The sequence below is a fragment of the Rhineura floridana genome, chromosome 8 (assembly GCF_030035675.1).
Source record: "Rhineura floridana isolate rRhiFlo1 chromosome 8, rRhiFlo1.hap2, whole genome shotgun sequence".
In the NCBI taxonomy this organism is placed as follows: Eukaryota; Metazoa; Chordata; class Lepidosauria; order Squamata; family Rhineuridae; genus Rhineura; species Rhineura floridana.
The window spans coordinates 69,646,568-69,669,902 of NC_084487.1; the positions used below are offsets into that span (position 1 = coordinate 69,646,568).

At 43.9% G+C, this 23,335-nt stretch overlaps 1 protein-coding gene across 1 annotated transcript in view; it reads right to left on the bottom strand.

Annotated features, from left to right (window-relative positions):
- The window catches only part of LOC133363337 (differentially expressed in FDCP 6 homolog), a 104,749-nt gene extending 87,354 nt beyond the window's left edge, over window positions 1-17,395 (bottom strand). Inside the window, exons 1-2 of the mRNA XM_061582739.1 lie at window positions 17,243-17,395; window positions 15,564-15,578 (exon numbers count right to left, since the gene is read on the bottom strand). Of these exons, the coding sequence (XP_061438723.1) occupies window positions 15,564-15,578; window positions 17,243-17,395 (168 nt within the window). The remainder of the gene's footprint in view (window positions 1-15,563; window positions 15,579-17,242) is intronic.
- Window positions 17,396-23,335: the final 5,940 nt, after the last annotated feature.

The following is a 23,335-nucleotide window of genomic DNA, read 5'->3' on the forward strand; positions in this document are numbered from 1 at the left end:
CATGCCTTAGGCATTCAGTATAAATTACACACTCCTTATCAGCCCCAGTCATCTGGTTTGGTTGAACACTGCAACCAGTCTCTGAAGATGAGATTAGCAAAGCTGTGTGTTGAAACTAATTAATCTTGGCCAGATGCACTCCCGCTAGTTCTTATGGGGATGCAAAATACACCTAACAGAAAACATGGATTGACACACAAGAAATTCTCTTTGGCTGCCCCATGAGAGTGGGGGTGGCTCCCAGACTAGCCCAATTACAGTCTCTATTGGAAGGCCAGGAAGAACTCCTGGTCTACTGCACTAATCTTACCAAAGTGTTGAGAATTCTTTCCCCCAGGTCCAGGAAGATGCTCCTGTTCCACTAGAAGTGTCTGCCCACCAGATTGGGTCCTGGTTTGTGAATTTCAGAGAAAAAATTGTCTTCAACCTTGATGGAATGGTCCTTACCAGATTCTCCTAACAACCTTCACTGCAGTGCACATTGCTGAGAGGACAGCTTGGATACACGCGTCTCACTGTCGGAAGGCCCAGCCACATCAAGAGAGCGAGAGAGGCCAACTGGATCCTGACTGAGCACCAGAAGAAAAGAGTGAGGAAAAGGAGTCCCTCCCTAAGGACCACCATCACTACAATCTGAGGAAGGGCTCCCACTCTACCAGAGGACTTTCTGAGTGAGATCCTATCCTCTTGAGAGAAGTGAAGACTACAAATTCGAAGAGTTTCTGAGAAGGCAAGACAAAAAATATCTATCCCAGAGCCAATGAGGTGCAATCCCTTTGGCAGACGAGCTCCCCAGGTCGATTTTGAGCTTGTCAAAGAAGTGTGTGGCCCATTGGACTCTTTTGGACCTCATCACACTAAGGTGGTGGGGCCAGTGACTTGTTTAGGTAGAGAAAAGTCAGGCTTTATTGTGGTTTGCTTGCTATTCCTTATTATCACTGCTATAATATGGGTCCTGTGGGACTTAGGCTTGTGCCCCTAGTATTGTGCAGCCTTTTTTTGCAGAGTGCACCCAGACTGGACCCAGAACACATTCTTAAAACCAATGGTAGACCTTGCTTGAGGAATGAATAAGAATACTTGCTGGGTTTGTATACACACTCCAACTTATGAAAAAGAAGGTATCCCACTGTTTGGGATCCCATTGAATTCAGCTGGTCTTATCTCAGATGCATGGCTTAGATGTGATGACACCCTGAAAAGTCTTAACGCTAGTCAGTATGTGGCCCTGTCCAGATGGACAAAAGGGGAACTTTGTTTAAAGTTCATGGGAAAAACATTTGTCGGGAGTAGCCAATGCGATTGGGTTCTTCATCGAACCAAGGGTAAATGAAGTCTCAGCAATTCCACAGGGCAGGTCATGAAGGACAGGTGAAGGGCATGGGAGCCATGGTGTGCAGCTTTTGTGCCCCAATGGAACTCATATTATAATGAAACCTGTACCAAAGATGAAGCTACTTTAGCTGTGGCCATGTATGGTGAGGTAGGGGTAAGGCAGGATGGACTTACCCACATCCTGTCTACCCTACTTGGAATAGCACATCGTTATTGGTGGATCTGTGGACAGAAGGCTTGGAAGAACTTACCTGTTAATGCAAAGGGAACTTGTTATATTGGACTTCTGGCCCCTGGAATCAGAATCATGGAAACCTTTCCTAACGGACTGGTAAGAAATTATAAAAATGTACCTCCTAGCCATAAGATCCTGGAAGCTTATAAAGACCTTAAAACTCCAGGAGAGTCCTGGCTGGGAGGTATCATTCCCTTTTATGGAGCAGGAGCAAACCATATGGATATTTTAAGGATTTGTGCTCTACTTGAGAACTTTATAAATGAAACGGCCAGTGCCCAAGCTATGGTTAACACTGAACTCCAACAGATCCAACAATTTACCTTACAGAACTGCATAGCTCTAGACTACCTCCTAGTCTCACAGAGGGGAGTCTGCAGTCTTATTGGCCCTGAATGCTGCACCCACATTGTTGATGGTTCTGTGAACATTACCGGATCAGTTGAGAATACAGTAGGGCCCCGCTTATATGGCGGGTTAGGGACCAGGCCACCACCGTAAAGCGGAAATTGCCATAGAGCGGAACCCCATTAACTATAATGGGGCTGTCGCACGAAAATGACACGAAAACGTCGCAAAATGACACAAAAGAGCAAAAATTGGCTTTAAAATGGAAAACGAAAGCCGCCGCATTAGCGGAATGCCAGGAAGCGAAGTGCCAGGAAGCGGTGCCGTACTGTATTTGTCTGTTAGGATCCAAGGTGTATGAGGTTAGGACATCTGGGTGGCAATGGAGTCTGGGAGATTGGTTCAGTGGATTAAAAGGTTGGATTAAATCAGTCCTTTTAGGACTACTGTTGGGTATATTGTTCCTCTTTGCCTTATACATCATGGTAAATTGTGTGTTGTTTTGTTTAACAAGCACCATGCAGAAGACCACCAAAATGTTAACACCTGCTGAAGTGAAGCAAATGTACTTGGAATTTGCTGGACAGTGGATGGAGGAGAAGGAGGAGGTGTTATCTATCATGCAAACTGGGATGGGATTTGAAAATAGTCCCAAAGGGGAGAATGAGGAGGATTCTGGCCACCATTCCTTCTAGGCAGGGGAGTCATGTAGACAATAGTGAATAGAACTGCTGTAGCAGACTGAACATGTGCCAAGGATACTGATATCGCAGGAATGCATAGAGGAGGGTGGCTGGTATAGGGGGCAGAGCATCACAGTAGCATAGAATAATTGGATGAGACCATTGCTATGGCTATGATGAATGTAGGGATATATATATGTCTGCATCCACCAGCCATTTTAGTCATGTTATCTACTTTGCTCCAGTAAAGCGCTTTGCTGAATAAAAAAACCTAAAAACAAGCTTTGGCTTCATTATTGGGTCTCCTCCAAAAATAACCCAGTTTGAACATTCCACAACAATATCTACTGTAATCATAGAATACTAGAGTTGGACAGACCTATAAGACCATTGAGTGCAACCCCTTGCTCAATGCAGCTTTCATTCCTGGATAGTTAATGTCATGAACCTGTAATGGTCATGAGTTATTAAAAATCTAATAACAATACTTTGGCTCCAGTAAGGGATTCTGGGAGACGGTTACAGTTAGAAAAGACAAGCCTTTGCCAATTTGCAAAGTTGAGTTTCACTTCCCAGCTGAAGAACATTAGAGAAGCCTTAACAAGCTGCACCTGTTTATCTTTGCTGATTAGCAAGTGCCTGGTACCCAAGGTCATCCTTGGCCTGTACAGTTGGAAAAACACAGTTGGGAGGGGGGCCTGAAGGGGCGAAAATGTGAGAAACATCGGGAAGAAAGTTACATCAGCCAATTCCTGATTGGTCAATTAATCTTGGACCGTTGGGATCCTTTTCCCTTAAGTATAGGGCTAGAGACCCATAGCCGTTGTTCTCTGTTCTCTGCCTATGCTGACTGGCACCAGAGTTCCAAACCTTTCTGCCTTATGGTTCCAGGGGTTGCTTATGGGAAGGCAACCTATGTCTGGTTCCATTGCTTTATGTTGAACATCCATCTCTCTTAGGAGAGGTGCCACGCAACCAACTACCTTGTGAGTAAGTAGTTAGGTGAGTTAGTTTGTTATTTTCTTGTTGTATGTATGAATTCTCTTGTAAGAACCTAAACCCCTGTTGGGTGAATGGTCTTAAAGGATTACTTGCTGCTATATGATATGTGCACTTATATTTCTTAATAAAGCTACTTCTATTTAACCTGGTGTGTTCATTTGAGAGAAGGTGTGGTTCTGAATTCAGTACTTTGTCCCATCTCAGTCACTCACTACCAAAGAGGGTTAAGAAGTTGAAGGCTTGGATTTTAAGTGTTAAACCAGAGGTGCCTGGCAAGGAGTGTAACTGTGACTCTTGCCTTTTAGGACCTTGGTTTTATATATCTTCTGGGCTCAGAGATCCCCTGGCTCTGAGTGGACCAGTATACAGGGGTGGTGGCAGCCTACCTTCTACCTTGCAGGGTTGTTGTGAGCGTACACAGCCTTGGCAAGGGTGAAGTAATAGCTTTTTGGTTCCAGTCTCATTTCCCTAAGGGTGGGGGTCTGAGTCTGATGCATGAACCCAGTACCTTGAGGGTCTGGGGGGCATGACAGTTAATACCTGTTCATATTCACCAGTGTACAATCTTCTCCAAGTCTGCACTGTGACTTTGGGTGTGTCACTTAACTTTGTTGTGATAAAGGGCTGCCTGTTGTGAATCAGATATGCAGAAAGATAAGATGCACCAAATGAACTATAGAAAATCCAGTTTAGATGAAGTGCAAAAGACAAATATATAAAAAAGAAGTACGACTGATTAACAAGGAGAAAACAAGCACCTTGGGGTAACTGAAATAGAAATCAAAGTAAAAATTGGAATTCACAAGCAGAACCTCAGGAGAACTGTCTTGAAGGGATGTTCTATCAATTGAATGAAAACAACCTTATTAAAAGTTTGGTACAGAAATAGATAAATGTCACCTCATATCAATTTAAGAGGCCTAGAAGTGTAATAGAAGTTGATAAAGAGTTCACACAATACATTTTTTGGCCACGTAAACTTGCCTTGATTGCCTTACAGTAGATGCCCATGGAGACAAATACAATGTATGACTATGTATAGCAATGCTGAATGTAGTCAGCATTAATTCCTATTAGCATGACAGTACTTTTTTCATCAGATATTACCACGGGTTCACACACTGTCCCTGATCAAGCTGTGTACATGTACAGCAGGTAGTGATGAATGTTTATATTCCTGTCAAATAAGATGAAAATTGCTCCACTGGGTTACTTGAGGGAGGAAGGAACTAATTTGACCCCTGTTTCCATCCCAGCCTGTTTGAGAGAGTCAGGTATGCACAGTTTCAACTGGTGGATCAGGCTTGGAAATCATATTGTGGCATCTGTTTGTATGCAGGAAATGTGTTCCCATGTGCATATGCCTCCTACCCAGCTTGGGGTGACAGCTTTGCTTGGATAGGCATGAATCTGAGAATGTTTGGCCTTGTTAGTGTGGGCAGAAATGTATTGTGTGATGCATCCGTAGAGAAGATATGCCATGGAAATCACTGGGCAAATTAAGATGCAGGGAAACTTGAAGGTGAAGTCCAAGCAACTATGAGGCAATGAGCTATTGACTATAATTAAAATTACCGAAACTGACTTTGGCAAGTGTTGATATTGTAAGATATTTATAATCATGTGCAGTAATACAGCACACTAAAGTACAATATTTACTGACAGAATATGACATTTCACATTGTTCACATCATTTAAAACATTTTCCTTCAGTTCAGTAAATTCTATTTCAATGTCATAAGAAATCACATGTGAATGTACAAAAGCAAGTGTCATCATTTCCGTCTTTCAAAGAGCAAATTAAATGCATCTGCAAATGATTATGCTTGTTATTGAATGCATTTGCCTCCAACATAATGATTTATTTTGTACATTTCAGTGAGTGTCTGTATTTTTTGTTGGTGCTGCTGTAAAAAACCAACACAAATGCATTTGTTGCTTGCTAGCTACACAATAAATCAGAAAATAAGGTGGCTATTTTGCTTGTTGTTTGTCCCTGAATTTCCATAATAGATAGAGACACACATGATGTATGTGTGTCTGCATGTATTGGGCTAAATAAGTATGTACTGTGTAGCTTGGGGAAAAGCAATTGAAGGTTACTTCTCTCCAGCTCCAGCCAACTGCACCTCTCTCTCTGTCTCTGGTTGCCACCTCCACTGGCTCTGTCTGAACTTACAGTGATAGAGATCAGTTCACTAGGTCATCCTTGCCCACAAATCAAGAAGATAAACACAATGACTTCTTTCCTGCTGTATCCCCTGATCTTAGGAGCGCAAGGGGAGTGGCAGCAAGGAGAGCCCTGTCTCTGAAATATGGCCATGTGGGTTCTGGATTAGCCATTGCCAGTTCTGGGTCTCTCAAATTCATGCAGAGTGCTCATCACTATGTCTCCCTTTCATGACCTTACAGGGCCACTTGAGCATAGGATTAAGAGAAAGATGTTAACTGTCCAGTTTGCTGCTCCAGTGTTTACCCAGAAGGCAATTGCTACTCACTTGAAGCAAGCGGATTACAAAGAGGCCAATTACAAAGGTGCTCTAGTTGCACCAGTCTTTTAAGTAAATACTGTGCTTTCCTTCTTCAGCTAATGGAAACTTCTTGGGTTTGTCTCTAGCCTGAAAAGTTGTGCTTCACTCAAGTGGATTTGTCTAAAGATATACACCTTTTCAAAATTTTATGTAAATCATTTCCCACCCAGCTCTTGACAGCCAAATAAACTATTCTGTGTCCCCATTCTGTCTGCATATATTTGCTCTAGTATTATGCAAAAGCTGTATTTTCAGAGGCAAGTACTGATTCTCCCTGCTTTGATTGTTTAGCTGCTCCCATCGGCAATGCCTTCACTGGATGAATGGATGCTTTCAGTTCATCTCAGCATCCCGTCTTGCAGGGCAATTGATAAAGGCCACTGATGAAGTATTAACTGTGGACAGAGAACTACAATGACCTCTCCAACACTGCTGGACAAACCCAGACAAACAGTTAGATGGAGCACATGGCTGCAGCCCCATCTCCTCCCTCTTTCTCCTCAGTGACAGTTAAAGAAGACAAATATAGCCTCACACCAGGGTATCAGAACTGTGCCTCTGGAGAGCAAGACTACATTGCCATTATATGTGTCCCTCATGGGTGCCTTGGTACACAGGCTTCCATTTTGACTATGAAGGTGAACTAGCAGAGATGTAGGTAACTAGGACAAATCATGCTTGTAAGTTTCCCTTTGCAACTTTCTATTGATGTGGGTGAGGAGCCACACTAGTTATTAAACTAGCATGGGATCTCCCGAGTTCATTAATACCAAACCTCCCTCTGGTTCTAAGTCTCAGTGTACCTATTTGATAGTCTATGGAGAACCCTGAGATTCTACATGATGCTTCTAAGAAATACAGAACACTAAATTACAAGTCAAATATCTTACTTTTGCTACGTAATAATCCCTTTGAGGAACTCCTGGGAATTACCTTTCCAGGGCTGTTTTTGGCCACAACAAGCTTTTGTCATCCAAATCTAGGACTGATCTGGAAACTCTGAGCAGTCCTCCTCCCCTGAGTTTGCATTTGCCCTCTACACATAGGGACATAGTAAGCTGCTTTATACCATTGGTCCATCTAGCTCTGTATTGTCTGCAGTGGCTCTCCAGGGTTTCAGGCAAGGAATCTCACCTGGAGAGGCAGTTTCCTTCTTTTAATCTTCCTTGGAGTCTTTTGTTCCCCCTTTTCTTCTTAACAGTTCCCTTCCAAAAGATCATTAATCCTGCACCCTTAACTGCTGGCTGAGTGTATGTTCCTACACCATCAAATCATTGCCCTCTATCACTGGTTGTCAGACAGAAACAACAGGATGGATAGGTAAATCTGCCTCCCTAATCATTGATTTTTTAACCTTTCTCTTTGTTTTTCAAATTGCAACCTCCCCTCTTTTCTCCATCTCCTCTGAAGCCAACCCACTCACCCCACAACTCTATCTGCCCTTGATCCTCTCCATTTTGGAAAGCATTTGACAGTTAACCATCTGATTGCAATATTGTTGTGTTTCAGTATATCAGTTATATTTTATGATAACTGTCTTATATCACCTTGAGATGCCCACTGAACAGGTGATACATAAATGTTTTAATAAATAAATATTCTAGGAAAGCTCCCTTGAGTACATTACTTGACTATCCTGACAAAACAATCCTTGCTACTTAACTTTTTTGTGGTTTGCTTAAAATTTGCCAGCTCTTGTTGGAATGGAAGACAACAATGCTTGTAGTTAGTTACCTGAACCAGTGGGGGGTGATAGACTGAAAAAGTAATCCTTATGTTCCTCTCTCTGACTCTCTTGTAAACTTGTTGATTTGTTTGTTTGTTTGAGCTTTTCTTCCTCCTTCTTCTCAGCCCCCCTCTCTTCTTTGTTCCCTGTCCATGTGTATAGATGTGCCATCCTGAGCTCCCACTCAGAGATGGCATTGTATGCTAGAAGTAAATAAACATTTAACTTTCTTTCTCACCTTTACCAGGGGTCTTAACCAACTATTTTGTTGAAACTGCTGGGTACCTTTGCTGACTTCCAATAGGCCTGAGCCAGCTCTATTAGGCCAGGATCACAGTGGAAAATGGTTCACCTAGTGCAAGGGTGGGCAATCTGCAGCCCTATGGCAGGTGTGGGGAGCCTTTGGCTCTCTAGATGATGCTGAGCAACAACTCCCATCATCCCTGATCATTGCCCATGCTTACTGATGGGAGCTTTAGTTCAGCAACATCTGAAGGGCCAAAAGTTCCCCACATGGCCGCACCTGCCCTAGGGCTACAGACAACCTAATTTTATGTGGCTCTTGGCTTAATTTCAATAGTCCTCTGCAAGATCAGCTCAGATGTCTTCCATCCCCTGGCAGCCCACTGGGTGAGGAAGAAGAGAGACCGAGAGAGGGAGAGAAGAAGGCATCAGAAAGAGAAAGAGTGAGAAGGCACCAGGTATGGAAGGACCTGTCAGTTTAGGTTCTCTGTTTCACATTTTTCTAATCTTAAATTTAGTTCTCCGCATTTCTGCACCAATTTATGCCTTTTTAAATTAAAAATTCTCATGAAAATTCTTCAGCATTTCAGTGCAAATTTCTCCTAATAAACACATTTTGTATGCAGTTTTGACTAACGTACACATTTTTGCAAGCAATTTATCCTAACATAATGCAGTTTTGTATGTTATTTTTATATATGTCAATATTTATATATTTATTTTTATACATCACAACTGCATCACAAAATGTGGATAAGTGTAAATTTCAAAGAACGGCTGTGTTTTGGTTTTCGTATTGTTTTGGAAAGTGCAAATTTGATAGATTTGACTGCATGTTAATTACATCAAATTTCTTCCCCATCCCTAGAATACACTGGCAGAAAGAGAAAGGAATGGGTTGGCCCACTCATTTTTGGCTCTGGTTCTGGCCACTGCAGTCTTCTGCCCCACCTACAGTCAGTGGGTAGCCCCTGATATATTGTCCAATTAGGAAAGTGGCTGTCTGCCGAAAATAGGTTCCCTGCTCCTCCCCTGGTGCATCATCAAGTAAATCCTTTCAGTGATTCCTGTTCTAGAAGGACTCCCTGAACCCAGATAAGTACTCTGGAGATGTGTCTGGAAATGCATGTCCCGAGCAAGCAAGTAACAACTGTCTTTTCCCACATGAACTTGCTGGTCAATGAAGATAATTTTCTGCTGCCCTTTTCCAGATTACAGGGCACATAAGACTGCAGATTTGAGGAACTAAATCCCAAATAACAGCTAGAATCACTAAAGGGGCAAAGCACAATCAAATATAACTTACGCTGAAGTTTAAGATAGGACTCACCTGTTTTTTTTAATCCTGTGCCTTTCCTTCTTTATAAGTACTGTAAAGTGTCAAACCATATTTTGATAAATGCTATGTATTTCATTCTTTACACCCCCAAGGTCATCCTTTAATCGGACACTTTGCCTGATGCAGGAGTGAGATAGGGAGAACTACTCAAAAGAATCTGGTAGCTGCACAAATAAGAGAGTAAAAGGCTATCCAGTTAGCATTTTCAAAATATTTGATTTGTATCTCCTCCAGGTCAGAGGAAGGCTCATCATTGTTAGCTAAATTGATTCAGCAATAAAGAAATAACCCAGAGCTTTGTACATTTTGTCATTGCCATTTAACAGCAAAAGACTCTAGCAGACTAACTGCACAATCTTATGCATGTCTACTCAGAAGCAAATCCCACTGAGTTCAATGGGGCTTACTCCCAGGGAAGTGAGCACAAGGTTGCAGCCTCAAAGCATAAAGGTGGAACAAGTTTAGTACTCAAATGAAAAAAAGTGCAAAATAGTTTAGAAGACCCCAAGGAAAATTTTAAAAAGGGTGGTATTTTTTGTTTGTAACCCCCCCTTTAACTCAGGAACACAAATCATATGTCTATTTATGCTTTATTTATGCTAATTTTAAGTTTAGTAATCTCAACTCAAAGCCCACAAATTAAGTGCATTTACCATATTTCAGTCTCTTGTGCTTAATAACCACTTCAGCCTAAGTGAACTATAACATTTTCCCCAGAGCCAAACAATATGATTTTCTTTGGCGCTTCCACTGAAATTCTTAAAGGTGATCGAGTGTGTTGTTGACTTGTTTGCTCCATTACAATCAGTAAACACAAACTCTAATACTATACGAATAAGAAACTGCCAGATTCAGTCAGATGTTCTTGGGCCTTGGCTCTTACAGTATTTGGAAGAACTAATGATTGTTGCAGAAAACACCCCTCTTTGTCCAAAACCTGCCCTGAAGTGTAGAAATTGTTCTCCTACTCTACCAAGCATCCTCCATTTAGGGCATCTTTCTAGCCCAAAGGTTGGTTCTATCTTTACCAGAAAAACATACCTAAAACATTGTACACACCAGTTGTTAATTTGCACAATGTGGCATGATGCATGCCAGACCAAACCTGGAATGCTCACCTCAAGCTCCCTCCTCCCTCCCTCCTCTCAAATGCTTTTAGGAGAACAAAATGGAAAATGGAAATAGACTGCCTTCAAGTCGATCCCAACGTATGGCGACCCTATGAATAGGGTTTTCATGGTAAGCGCTATTCAGAGGTGGTTTACCATTGCCTTCCTCTGAGTCTGAGAGGCAGTGACTGGCCCAAGGTCACCCAGTGAGCTTCATGGCTGTGTGGGGATTCACACCCTGTTCTCCCAGGTTGTAGTCCAGCACCTTAACCACTACACCACACAGGCTCTCTAGGAGAACAAAGGAAGGCTCAATTTGTCTTAGAGCAGATTGGGCAACCTGTGTTCTATGGCCCTCTAGACTAGTGGTTCCCAAACTATTTCCCCCATGGACCACTTGAAATTTGCTGTGAAGGTGTTGGCAGACCACTGAAATCATTGTGCCTGCTGTAGAAATTGCAATATGCTGTGCTAGATGCTGTATGATTTTTAATTGCATTTTTACAGACATGCCATAGACCACCTGAAGGAAGATCACAGGCCACTGGTAGCCTGTGGACCACAGTTTGGGAACCCCTGCTCTAGACGTTGTTGGATTACAACTCTTATCACTCCTAACTATTGGACATGCTGGCTGGAAGTGATGGGAGTAGGAGTCCAATAATATCTGCAGGGCCACAGATATTTCCATATCTTAAGGAAAAAGTAGCTCTGTATCAGCCGGCTTCTTACCGCAGCCCCAGAAGTGTCAGGGCAGGCATTTGCATTCCCTCAATTGACTCCTAGCTTTAGAAGGTAGAGACCAGAAATCACATTCAGTCAAGTATAAATGATCAATGGTGGGTGTCTTCCAAAATCTCTCCATAATTCCTCCAGTAGTTAGGAAGAAGGAGGGGAGCACAGTTCATGCAACTTTGTTTAAGATATCTCACCCTATTGAACTTGACATGCACATTTCTAGAGCTTCAGAGGAAGTTTCTTGTGCTTCTGAGAATTCAGAGGTATGGGTGGGTCCTGATGGTTCTTCCAGTGACATTACCTGAGAATCTATTATATAAAACTACAAAATTCTTCCACTGACTGGTATGAACGGAAGTGCATGTATTTGTCATTTCAGCATTTCTCCCTTCATAAGGATTTAATTTGTCATCTGCCAGTAGCTGTGAGTAACATTATAGCCAGACACTGGAAGGACTGTAAAGATTTCATACTTGATGAGTAGTACCAAAAAGTTTGGCAATTGGCTCTGCTGGAGAAATTAACCCAGAAGATCAAGATGGTTAGAGGTCAAAATAATAAAGACACTTTTACAAAGGCTTGGTCTGACTTTATTGGTTTCATTAACATTGCTGAGCATGGATGAGCTCCTCCAGGGCCGTACACCTGTCTGTGGTCCTCGTAGCTGGGTCTTTACTTGGAAAAGATAACAAGTGTTACTTGAACTTATTTTCTTTGAAGCTATTGCATTATACCTGTATATGTGAGTGTTCCTCTGTTCTTTACCTTGCTGTATTGATCGCTCAATTATTCTGCTGATCTTGTTTGGGATTTTTTGGTTAGTTTAGGGGTTGGGAGTTTTGCTTTGCTTTTCAGTGGCAAGGAATCTGCTCTATTTATATTGTTGTTATGTTTACGTTTGGTTTTAGGAAAATGAATAAAAATGTATACAAAAAACCAAACAGCATTTCCCCAGGGGAGACAGGATGCCCAGGGAAGCCATTGCCTAATCAAATGGACATACAGCCAAAAAGAAAAGCAAGGCAGAAAGAGCATGTGAGTAAGAGCCAGCATTGATCCATTAGTAGGGTTGCATTTTGGCTTATGCATAGAAATAGAAGGCCTTGGGCTAGTCAGAATGTCCAGTCTTGGTTTTATTTGGTAAAAGAGAGAAATGGTAATTAGAGAAAGATGGCCACAATATCAGAAAACTGCATCAGACATAACTACAAGCAAGCTGTCTCTCACAAGAAACAACAAAATAGTGATGAACCTCTACTCTCAGGACCAGTTATGGCCCCTCAGAGGATCCTGTTTCCCCTTCCCGGTCATTTCCTTCAAACCACACCAATCTTTCCACCAGCTGACATCACTAGTGATATCACTTGATGGCCAGGAAGATAGGGTTTAATTCTGCCTTGGTTGTGTGATTCTGCTCCCAGCAGGGAACAAGATCATGCAGCCAAAGGAGAAGGATTTAATTCCCACGCACCAGATGAACAGAGATTAAGGCCCTGTGCAAAAGAGGTTGCAAAGAGGCTTTTGCAAAGGCTTTAAGAACTAAAAGCAGAAGTGTGGGAAGACTTGGAAGAGGATTTTCCAAGTATCTCTCCCCTTTCAGTCCCTGACCACAGAGGCTCAAGGGAAGCACAACAGATTTTGGCAGATGGGTGGCCTTGCCTGCTAATCATGTGATATTATAATGACATTATGTGATTGACAGGTGGGTGGCTTCACCCACCTGTCAAGTTTGGCCCACAAGGCTGATCTTGATAAGGATCTGGCCCATGGAGCCAAAAATGTTTCCCACCTTTGATTTAAAGGCATTGTGTATAATATACTTTTAAGTAGCGCTTTTAAAAAACTATTTTTTTAAAAAAACTTGCATTTAATGCAAAATGCACAATATAAGGGCCAGTCCAAGGTTTTGTTGGTCTATTTTTGCTGCCGTGGGTAAATGAAAATGTTTTTGGTTCCTCTCCTTTCCCTATTTATGTCTCATCATATGCTGACATATTAAATGGTTGGGAGTTGACTACAATATCACTTTATTATTTTCATGTTTAAAATCTGTGTCATGTCTTCATTGTCTTCCCATTAAAACTGTGTCTGGATCTTCAGCTACTGAAGATCAGAAGGATCTGGAAATGTACTCCTGCTGGAATTTATTTAGAACATGTCGTTTCCAGCAGATGGCAGTATATCTAATACAATTAATTCTTACTATATATCTGAACAGTTATTTTCTATTCCAAAAAGCCAGTTTTACCTGCTACTGCTGGAGTTACATCCTCAGGCAAGTTCAGAGTATTATATGCAATCACCTGCAAGTAACATGCTCAATTTGGTTCTAATTACCTTAAATCGGTATTGCTATTATTAAAAACACTTTGGTTTTTTAAATAGATGTGATTGCTCAAGGAGGCGGGAAATAAACAAGCCAGACACATGTATGGGATAAACTTGGGCCACTTTATTAACTACAACTTAAAAACTTAAGAACATATGAACCCAAGAACTTATAAACCTCTGACTTGTAAAATGCATAGGGAATTGAAACATGTGCGGGAAATCCATTAATCCTTGTCAGGCTCCTAAGCCTGTCATGCCCAGGCGAGCCTACCCCACAGGGAGTCAAGCTGGCCATGCTTCCAGCTCTTTCCCCCTGCCACACCCTTCAGGTGCGGAGGGAGGTCTTCTTGATTCATGCCCCGCTGAAGCCCCAAAACTCCAGGTGAGTGACACAGGTTAACCTCAACAGTGTCCATACCCTGCCCCCCAAGGTCCCACAGCCCTGTGTGCAAGTCTCTGGGATAACTGTTCACCTGAAAAGTGCCTGAGGGTACTCAGCACTTGTACTCCCCTCCGTGCACACACCTGCCACAGGAGGAGGACAAGTCTCAACTTAGTCCTTCTTCCCCCACCTGGCCCAAATGGCCTCTTTCAATCCCCTATGCAGGTCTTCTAAGAAAATGTCATTCCCTAAATTGGAAAGGTGAACCCCATCATCTCTATAGAGCTCTTCCCTATAATGCTTGATCTCCGGGTGAGGAATTATTCCATCACCCACTGTCAGCAATGCCAACCTGAGCTCTCTATTAACTTTCCTGCCTGCTTTATCCAATGCCCTAGGATTCCCACCCCTCCAAAGTCGCCTAGGCAAAATATTAGACCATAAAATAACCACTCCAGGCCATCTTTACCTTATCAAATACAGATCCCTCAACGCCTGTAGAATGAGGGCCTTTCCTTTCAACAGACCAAGGTCATTGTCACCAGCATGTATAATTAGTACTTGTGGCTTTATTCTGACCTCACCCTGGTGAAACAGAAGAGGCAAAAGCCTATCCCAAGTTAACCCTCTCCGGCCCAACCATTGGACCACTGCCATCTGACTGCATCCCAGCTGGGTCCCCAGCCTAGAGCACCGTGCCCTACGACTGGCCCAGAATATCATATTGTGGCTGGCGATGAGTACCTGAAGGTGCTTGTGATGTCCCTCCCTGGCTCTCCCTGACAGGTTCCTACCTGCTCGTGGTTACTGCCTGTCACTAGGCACCACCAGGGACTCCACCAGTCCGGACCGTCCTTTTTTATGGTTTCTCTCCCCGCTCTAGCACAGATCTCAACAGATCCCCCTGCTAGGCAGCACCACCAGTCACGTCCTATAACCAGTATTCCCAGAGACTCTGCCTGAGTCTCTCTATCAGGTTACCTCTGTGACTGCGTGCTTAAGCTGTCCCAATCCCTTTGTATTAATGCTGATAATTCTGGTTTGCTCTGAATACTTGTGGTGTTATATTTCCCTTCCCTGCTGCCACCATATGTCACTCTTCAGCCTTGGTATTTACCTTACCCTCCATTCTGGTCTGTGAAACCCCAGCCAAGGATCAGGCCTTCGGTAAACCAAATATAGTTTTTATTAAATATAACAAAGATAACAAGATTTCTTTATAAAGGCACTTAAGCATATGTTTTCATCTATTCCTGAGGTACTGGTCTTAGTATTAATCCGAACTCCACCCTCTCCTCACATCCACCAACTCTCCACACAATCTCCTCTCAAAACCCACCAAAACAACCCTCTCAAGTCCACCAATGTCCACCTCACATCCACCCAGATTTACCTGACATCCTTCCATTTATACTGTCAGCCATTTTAAACATTCAGCCAATCATCCAGCATTCTACTGCCCATTCACTCCCCCCTCCTCTTTCATTCCACTTACCATGTATCTCCTATACAAACAGCACTTACCATATATACACTAATAGAGGAACATCACAGCTCTCACCTCCATCCCAGCCACCTGCAAGAGAAGGAACAATATTGTCAATGTTGGGCCTATTACTTCTGTGCTTTCCCGCCCTTCATGGGCAGAACATAAGCCTTATAGGCCACTGACCTCCATCTGCCAATGCTGTGAATGACATGTGCTGGCATACCAGCCTGTGCAGTGGTTGAAGCTGCCCTGATCCAAAATGAGTGGGTACCGAAATCAGTGGGACTCATGACCAGGCCCAGCAGGGCCCTCTTAGTTACAGCCCAAAATTGAAACTTGGTCAGTCGCCAGCCATCCTTATGGCAAAAAAGGTATCCTGGGGCATCACCCCTGTATGCCCCATATTCTTTCAGCGTCTGTACTGGACATATGTCTCCTTCAGTAGATGGCCCCAAAACCAACACAGATCCCTTCCTTTTCTGGTCTGTCTTGGACCCTCGAACTCAAAGCTGTACCCCTAGGCCTATGAATTAAATATCCTTGAACTGCAGCTCCCTATCTGACAGGTCAGCTCTCAAACCTGCTACCAATTCCCCTGTTCTAAATGCTCCAAAAAAAGGCTGTCAATGCAGTCACATGGAATAATGCAGCCTCATATGGAGTAGTGCATAATTTATTCCACTGTAAACTTGGAATTTATTCCCTAAGTAAACTTGGTGAGATGGGCGCCCTCTGATCCTGTGTCCTGGAGCGCTCCCTCAACCACCCCTCCATCATTTTCTTAATGCAGAAATCAACTGAAGTATCTTGGATCCCTTTCATCTTAGCTATAAAAGCTAAACCCACCAACTTGCCTCTTACTGTGCCTATGGGTAATCCTCGCTCCCACAAGCATACACTGTACTCCATCAATTGGTCCACTTCAATGGGCCATGCCTGCTGCCACCCCTTACCTGCTCTAAATTCTGCAAATTCCTTACCTGCCCTGTCATAGGCTGCTCAAATACTGGGTGCAAGTAACCTCATGGCTATCTCTGCTTCACTCTTCCAATCTCCCACAGCTCCTCTGGCATTGGGTCCGGATGCTCCTGAGCCCAGAAAGCTTACTGTCAAAACCTGTCCATCTGACCACGTGACAAGGTGTCAGCTATGCCATTATCCAAACCTGGCACATGTTGTACCCTGAAAAGAATATTGAACTGCAGGCACTGCAGCGTGAAGGCCCTAACCAAAGCCATAACCCTGGAATTCCTGGATGTTAGTGTATTGAGTACTCGGACTGTGGCCTGATTGTCACACCAGAAGTGTACCACTTTATTTGCAAGGACCTTTGGCCTCAAGTATACAGCCACTACGATGGGAAAGAACTCTAGGAAAGTTAAATCCTGAGTCATCCCTTCCTGGTGCCAGATTACTGGCCACTGGGCAGTGCACCACCTTTCCCTTAAAATGACTCCAAAGCCACATGAGCCTGCCATATCTGATGACACTTGTAACTCAGCTTCTAACAACAGGTCATCTCTCCAAAACAAAACCCCATTGAAATGTTCCAAGAATTCCTGCCACACAGCGAGATCCAAACGGATCTCAGCTGTCACCCTCCATCTGTGATGTGGCGCCCTCAAACTCCTCATGGCATCACAAAGGCATCTGATAAATGCTCTGTCTGGGACCATTACACGACACGCAAAGTTAAGCGATCCAACTAATTCCTGTAATTCCCTCAATGTAACTTTCTTAGCTGACTGTACCTGTTGAATCGTATTCCCCAGTGATGACAATTTGTCCACTGGCAACCGGGAACACTGCATAACTGTATCTAATTCAATTCCTAAAAAGGTCGGAAGGGAACTAGGCCCCTCCGTCTTCTCTGGAGGCAAAGGCACCCCCAATTCCTTGGCCATCTCACGAAATTCTTTCATCAAATGCGCACATGCACCCGACCCCTTATGCCCAACAAACATAAAACCATCCAAGTCTGCCTCCTCATAGCCCACTCCAAGAATGAACTAAAACGCTCATATGCGGCACAAGATATAGAGCAACCCATAGGAAGGGCCCTATCAACGTAATACTGCCCTTCATGACAAAAACCCAATAAATCAAAATCCTTTGGATGAACTGGAAGGAGGCAGAAGGCCGACTTGATGTCGCACTTCCCCATCTGTGCCCACACCTGCACACCACCTTCACTGCACTGTCAAAAGATGTGCAGCGAACTGAACATAACTCTTCCAGAATGTAGTCATTCACGGAATCGCCTTTTGGATAAGACAGGTGGTGCACCACCCTAAATTGCCCTGGCTCCTTTTTTTGGAACCACAAGCAGAGGAGATGTGCGCAGCGTTGGCAAAGGTGGGGAAGAGAATGGACCCAGTACTCTATCTGCTTGTACTTCCCTATTTATCTTATCTCTAATTACCCCTGGCATTCATTCAACTGATTTCAAATTCTTATTAAAACAAGCAACCCTTGGCCCCTGATAGGGTATCCTAAATCCTTCCTTAAAACCTTCCCACAGATAACACCTATCCCCAACCTGGGATAGTTCATTAACAATTTATTCAAAACTACTAACTTAATGGGACTGGGGGCCCAAGCTTTGAGCAGGGCCAGCTGCCCCTGGTTTCCTCCCTTGGCTATCCCTTGTGGGCCTCAAATTCCTGCCCCTGGGGCAACCGGTGAATTGGTGAGCCCTCCCACAAATGGAGCATTCATGCCTGAAGCAGCATGGCTTCCTAGCACAATGTCCCCAGGAGCTGTACTCCCAACAGAGTAAGCGGGGTTGAACCACCTGTACTGTGCTTCCACGGGCTGTGCTGGTAGCCTGTAACTTAGATACCAGATGACCACTATCTGCCCTATCCCCAGATACAGCCTTTGCTCCGGACATGAATTGTAGCCACAATTCTGACTCCTGCCTGTCCCCCCTCAAACTGGAGTCAAAAGCTACCTACATCCTAAAGGACTCATCATAAGCCAACCAGGCTCCGCCCTTGGATTCATTATATGCTCTAAATACAATATCAATGTATTTCATGAGCACAGCCCCTTTATTGGGCTGTTTTTCTAATACCACCCCCGCATAAGTCAGGAATCCTGCCAACCAATTAGAACAATTCCTATCCACTTTCTTCCTTTTATACCTTTCTTTCTCCCTTTGTTCCCATGTGTTTTTATCCACTTGCTCCGGTTCTCGAAAAAGGAGTGAGAAAACATCCACAAACTTTCCCTTCCATATCTTCTCCTTTGTTGCTGGAAGAAGATGATACCCTAACCGAATAGAGGCCCTACTATATGGAATGTCTGTATCCCTCATCTTATGCATCCTTAAATTCAAAGCCCACCTTCTCCACTCGCTTTTCCTCTCCTCCTGTCTGTGTACCTGCACTAACTGTTGCAGGTGTAATTAGCTGCTGTTCTGTTGTTGATGGCCTCTGTCCTTCCCCTGGTACATTTCCTGCAGCTGTACATGAGGATGGCCCTGTAGCCCCCCCCCCCAAACGGCCATCCCCACGGAGGAGGCTGGCCTGAAGCCGGCCATCCCCACAGTTGTGTAGGTGCATTGGCTTCACCTGCAGGGGGGTTTCCTGGTGGCTGTGGCTCCTGAGGACTCCCCTCCGCTTGCAGTGGCTGAGGTCTCCTCTCTGCTTGCTGTTGCTCTTCCTCAACTGGCCTTTCCTCTGGAGGGGTAGTTTTGCTTGTTGAGGCCTCTAGTGCATCTAGGTGTGCTGCGACATCCAACAACATTTGCTTAGCAGAGGTCTTCCTCAGCTTTTCAGGCTTCTTGCTTGCAGCCCTCTCCATAGCCTCCAACTTTGCCAAGATACTCCCAATATTAGGGCCATCTTTCTCCTCTGAAGCAGAGTCCTTTGCCACCCTGTGCCTAAAGGGCACCTTAGCAGGCTGCTTTGGGGCTTTACCCTTATTTATTTATTTATTTATTTATTTAATTCAATTTTTATACCGCCCATAGCAAAGCTCTCTGGGCAGTGTACATCAAGTAAACACTTTACATTCAATTTAAAACCACCTGGTCATCAAATCAACAATTTAAACATACAACAAAAACTAAGATTAACATAATTAAACCCATTAAATACAAGTCAAAAAGTAATTAGAAAAAGATGAACATATAACTATCTTTACAACATTAAATACAAAATACTAAAATATTAAAATACTAAAAATACTAAAACGCCTGGGTAAAGAGGAAGGTTTTCACCTGGCGCCGAAAAGATAGTAATGTAGGCGCCAGGCGTACCTCGTCAGGAAGGGTGTTCCATAGTTCGGGGGCCGCTACCGAGAAGGCCCTCTTTCTTGTAATCGCCTTCCGGGCATCTTTCTGAGTAGGCACCCGGAGGAGGGCCTTCGATGTTGAGTGCAGTGTACGGGTAGGTTCATATCGTGAGAGACCTTCCATCAGGTATTGTGGGCCCGTGCCGTGTAAGGCTTTATAGGTTACCCTTACCCTTTTTACCTCCAAGACCCTTTTTTGGTGCCATGTTAACCACTTCCAAATAAACTCTGTCACCCCAAAATAACCATGCCAAACTGCCAACCCCCTAAACCCCTTAATCTGGGCAATCCCCTTTTAGGTGAAAGTCCACCCTTCTAAGCCTACTATCCACTCTCCTCCCTCCAACGCAGATACTTCTCCCTCCTCCCCCAAGGTAGGTAATACCCAAAGCCCCACAGTCCTGGGGCTCCCTCCTCCCCCAAGGTAGATAGTACCTAAGGCCCAGCAGTCCTGGGCCTCCCTCCTCCTCCAAGGTAGGTACTAGTTAAGACCCCCACTAACCCGGACCTCCCTCCTCCCACTTGGACCTCCCCCAAGCTCCAAACCACCAAGGGGGCTAGGCCCCACTGCTGCAGCCTTCCCTCTCGCCTAGACTGCCGCCACTGCCACTCAATGCCAGTGTGCTTGCCTAGGCACATGCCTCCACCACCAGCCTCTGCTCATGCCGCCAGCCGCCTCTGCTGCCTTCGCAGGCTCTCTCCTAGGCTGCTGCTGCCTAGCCTCGAGCTGCAGCAGCGAACCTGGAGCCACCCAATGGCCGAAGGCAGCGCGGCCACCCCACTGCCGATCTCCAGCTCTAGCTGTAGCTGTGCGGGTGTGTGTGTGTGTGGCCAGCTGTGCAGCTGCTCGCAGCAGAATGCGTGGCTCGGCTGCAGGAGGCTAGTCACAGTCACGATCCATGAGGTCATGATCCCTGAAGAGAAAGAGGGGGAGGTCAGCAGGGGCATGGCCTTACATAGCCTCCCCTGCTCCTCCCCCTCGCTGGCGCTCTTGGCACCAAAGAGGCCAGAAGTGGCTTCATGCCCTTCTTCCTGCACCTCACGCAAAAGCGCTCCCGCCCAGACCCTTTTCGGTGCCAGAGAGGAGCGGATGTTTTTAGATACACCACTTCCCAGGCTGGAGTAAAATTCCACCGTCAACAAGGGCATTGGTTGTGGATATCAGGGGCTAGGATTCAGTGTAAGAGTGCCCCTTCCCACCCCTGTCCCACTCATGACTCAGGCCCATTTTGCCATTCCTCCAGTCTACTTGAGGTGTCCTGGCATACCTGGGCTTCTAATGGATCTCAGATATGGGATGCACCCTAACAGATACAACATGTTAAATGGGACCCACACACTGATTTAAACCCACTGAAATCAAGAGGGAGGAAATAATTATCCTCCCTTGAAAGCCTTGAGGAACTGGTTGAGGCTGATTTAGTAAAAGACAATTTGTGTATAATAATTTCCAAGTTTTTCAACACATTTATATTTCAACAGTCTTTATTGTTTACCTTTATAGTAGCAGGGAAGTCCCCATGGAAGACTATATTTTGAACAAGTTCACTAAGCTGATGGTTAAATGCAAAAATTCATTGCTGGGTTATAGCAGGAGTATGAAACACACTCCAGCAATTTCAAGTAATAGAAGCATGTTATGGTACATTTCAGAAAAATGATCTGGGCTCTAAATAGCTCATCTTTTATATATATATATATATATATATATATATATTCATCATTTAAGTTGATGGCAGTGTTATGGCATATACCAGGGTTACTGTATTTTGGGGTCTGTTGAATACAGCCCATTAAGATTTTAGGAGCCATAGCACTTCTGTCTATAAGAATCAAAGGCATGAACAGTGCCTGAAAAATGGGAGGTGGAACACAAAAGTTTGTCTTTTTATATAAAAAGGAACACTTACAGTACTAAAGGTTAGATTGGGTTGCTCTCATACGTAACTCAGTGTTCAGTGTCTCTAAGGGCCCTGGGGCAAAGCTTTTAGCAACATTTGAACATCAGATAGGCCCCTTGTAGGAGATTAGGCAAGTGGGGTTTTTTGTTTAACCCCAGGAACTGGTGAGTGTGCTGGTTCAATGAACTATTTCAGACTGGAGCCGTCTCTAGTTATAAAATATCTGAACATTCATATTTGAAACTGTTTTGGGAAGAATAAGTGCGGCAAATCAACAGTAGAACATATGCTTCAGTTGTAGACTCCTGACATCTCTCAGAAGGGCTGAGAAAGACTTCTCTTGAAACCATAGAGAGCTGATGCCAGTTAATGTAGACCTCTGACCTGTGGGTCTAATTAGATCTGACAGGCCTCTGAATTTAGCCCTCAAAGCAATTTTGGGCAGTATTGTCTAACTCAGATGAACCAATTGTCTGACTCAGAGTAATGAAATGAGGATTCTGATTATATCATTGTCATTCAATTGTGTTTTCATTTAAACTACCAGGTATCAATGTTCTTAATTTATGGATCCAATACATGTTCTGGTATATATTTCTTTACCTGATTCTACATAAGGCAGCCTCCTATGACATTATGTTAGATTTAGAAATGGGAAAGTTATTCTAGTTATTTTTCTTTTGTAAATATTACTTTACAATCCTAACTTCTTAACAGGTAAGCTGCCCCATACCACATCTGGAGTGGTTTGGGGAGAGAAATAAGTATCGTCCATAGGAACATAGGATACTGCTGTACTGAGTTAGCCATTTGGTCCATCTAGGCCAGTGTCTATATTGCCTAGGGGTGACTATTCAGGATTTCAGACAGGGAGTCTCTCCCAATCCTACCTTGAGATGTCAGGGATTACAACTGGGACCTTTTGCATGCAAAGCCCATGCTCTACCACTGAGCTATGGCCCATCCCAACCAACACATAGATTCATGGTCATGGCAAGATACTCAGGTAATCAAATGTATTTGAAAATTTAATGGATGCAACATGAGCAAGGCAGGGCCTTTGCAGAGCATTTGTCAAACCGCTGCCTATTCACATAGAACACAGAGGGATTTGCACACTGTAATGACAAATGAAAGCCTCTTGGTGTATAGCTAGCTTAGCCTCACTGCCAGTTTTTATAGGTACTACCTATTGCACTTCCTATTTTGCACAAAGGCAGAACAAACAGTACAGGAAGTCCCAGTGCAGCCATACCCCTCTATTTAAAGCATCCTTGACAGACACAATTACTAAAGTATTCATTGACTGCACAGACAACAGGCCGCAATGGCTTGAAAGCTGTGATTTCTGGAAGATGTACTGCTTAGACAACAGAAGGGCTCTTTTGAGAGCCTACAGGCGAAGGTATGGCATTCTGATAATGCTATAGGTCACCTCAGATTATGAAGTCAAAGATGTCCATAAAGAACAGTATTCCAATAAGTGGGAAATAAGCCATGCCACTGTTTCTATCTTTTGTTGAAGACAAGTTGTTGGACTGAAAAATCCTCTAGAGCAGAGAAAATACTGCCATCATAAAATATATGAAAATGGCAATGATGAAATTATTGTCTGTTGTTTAACTGTAATGACTTTGAATTTTC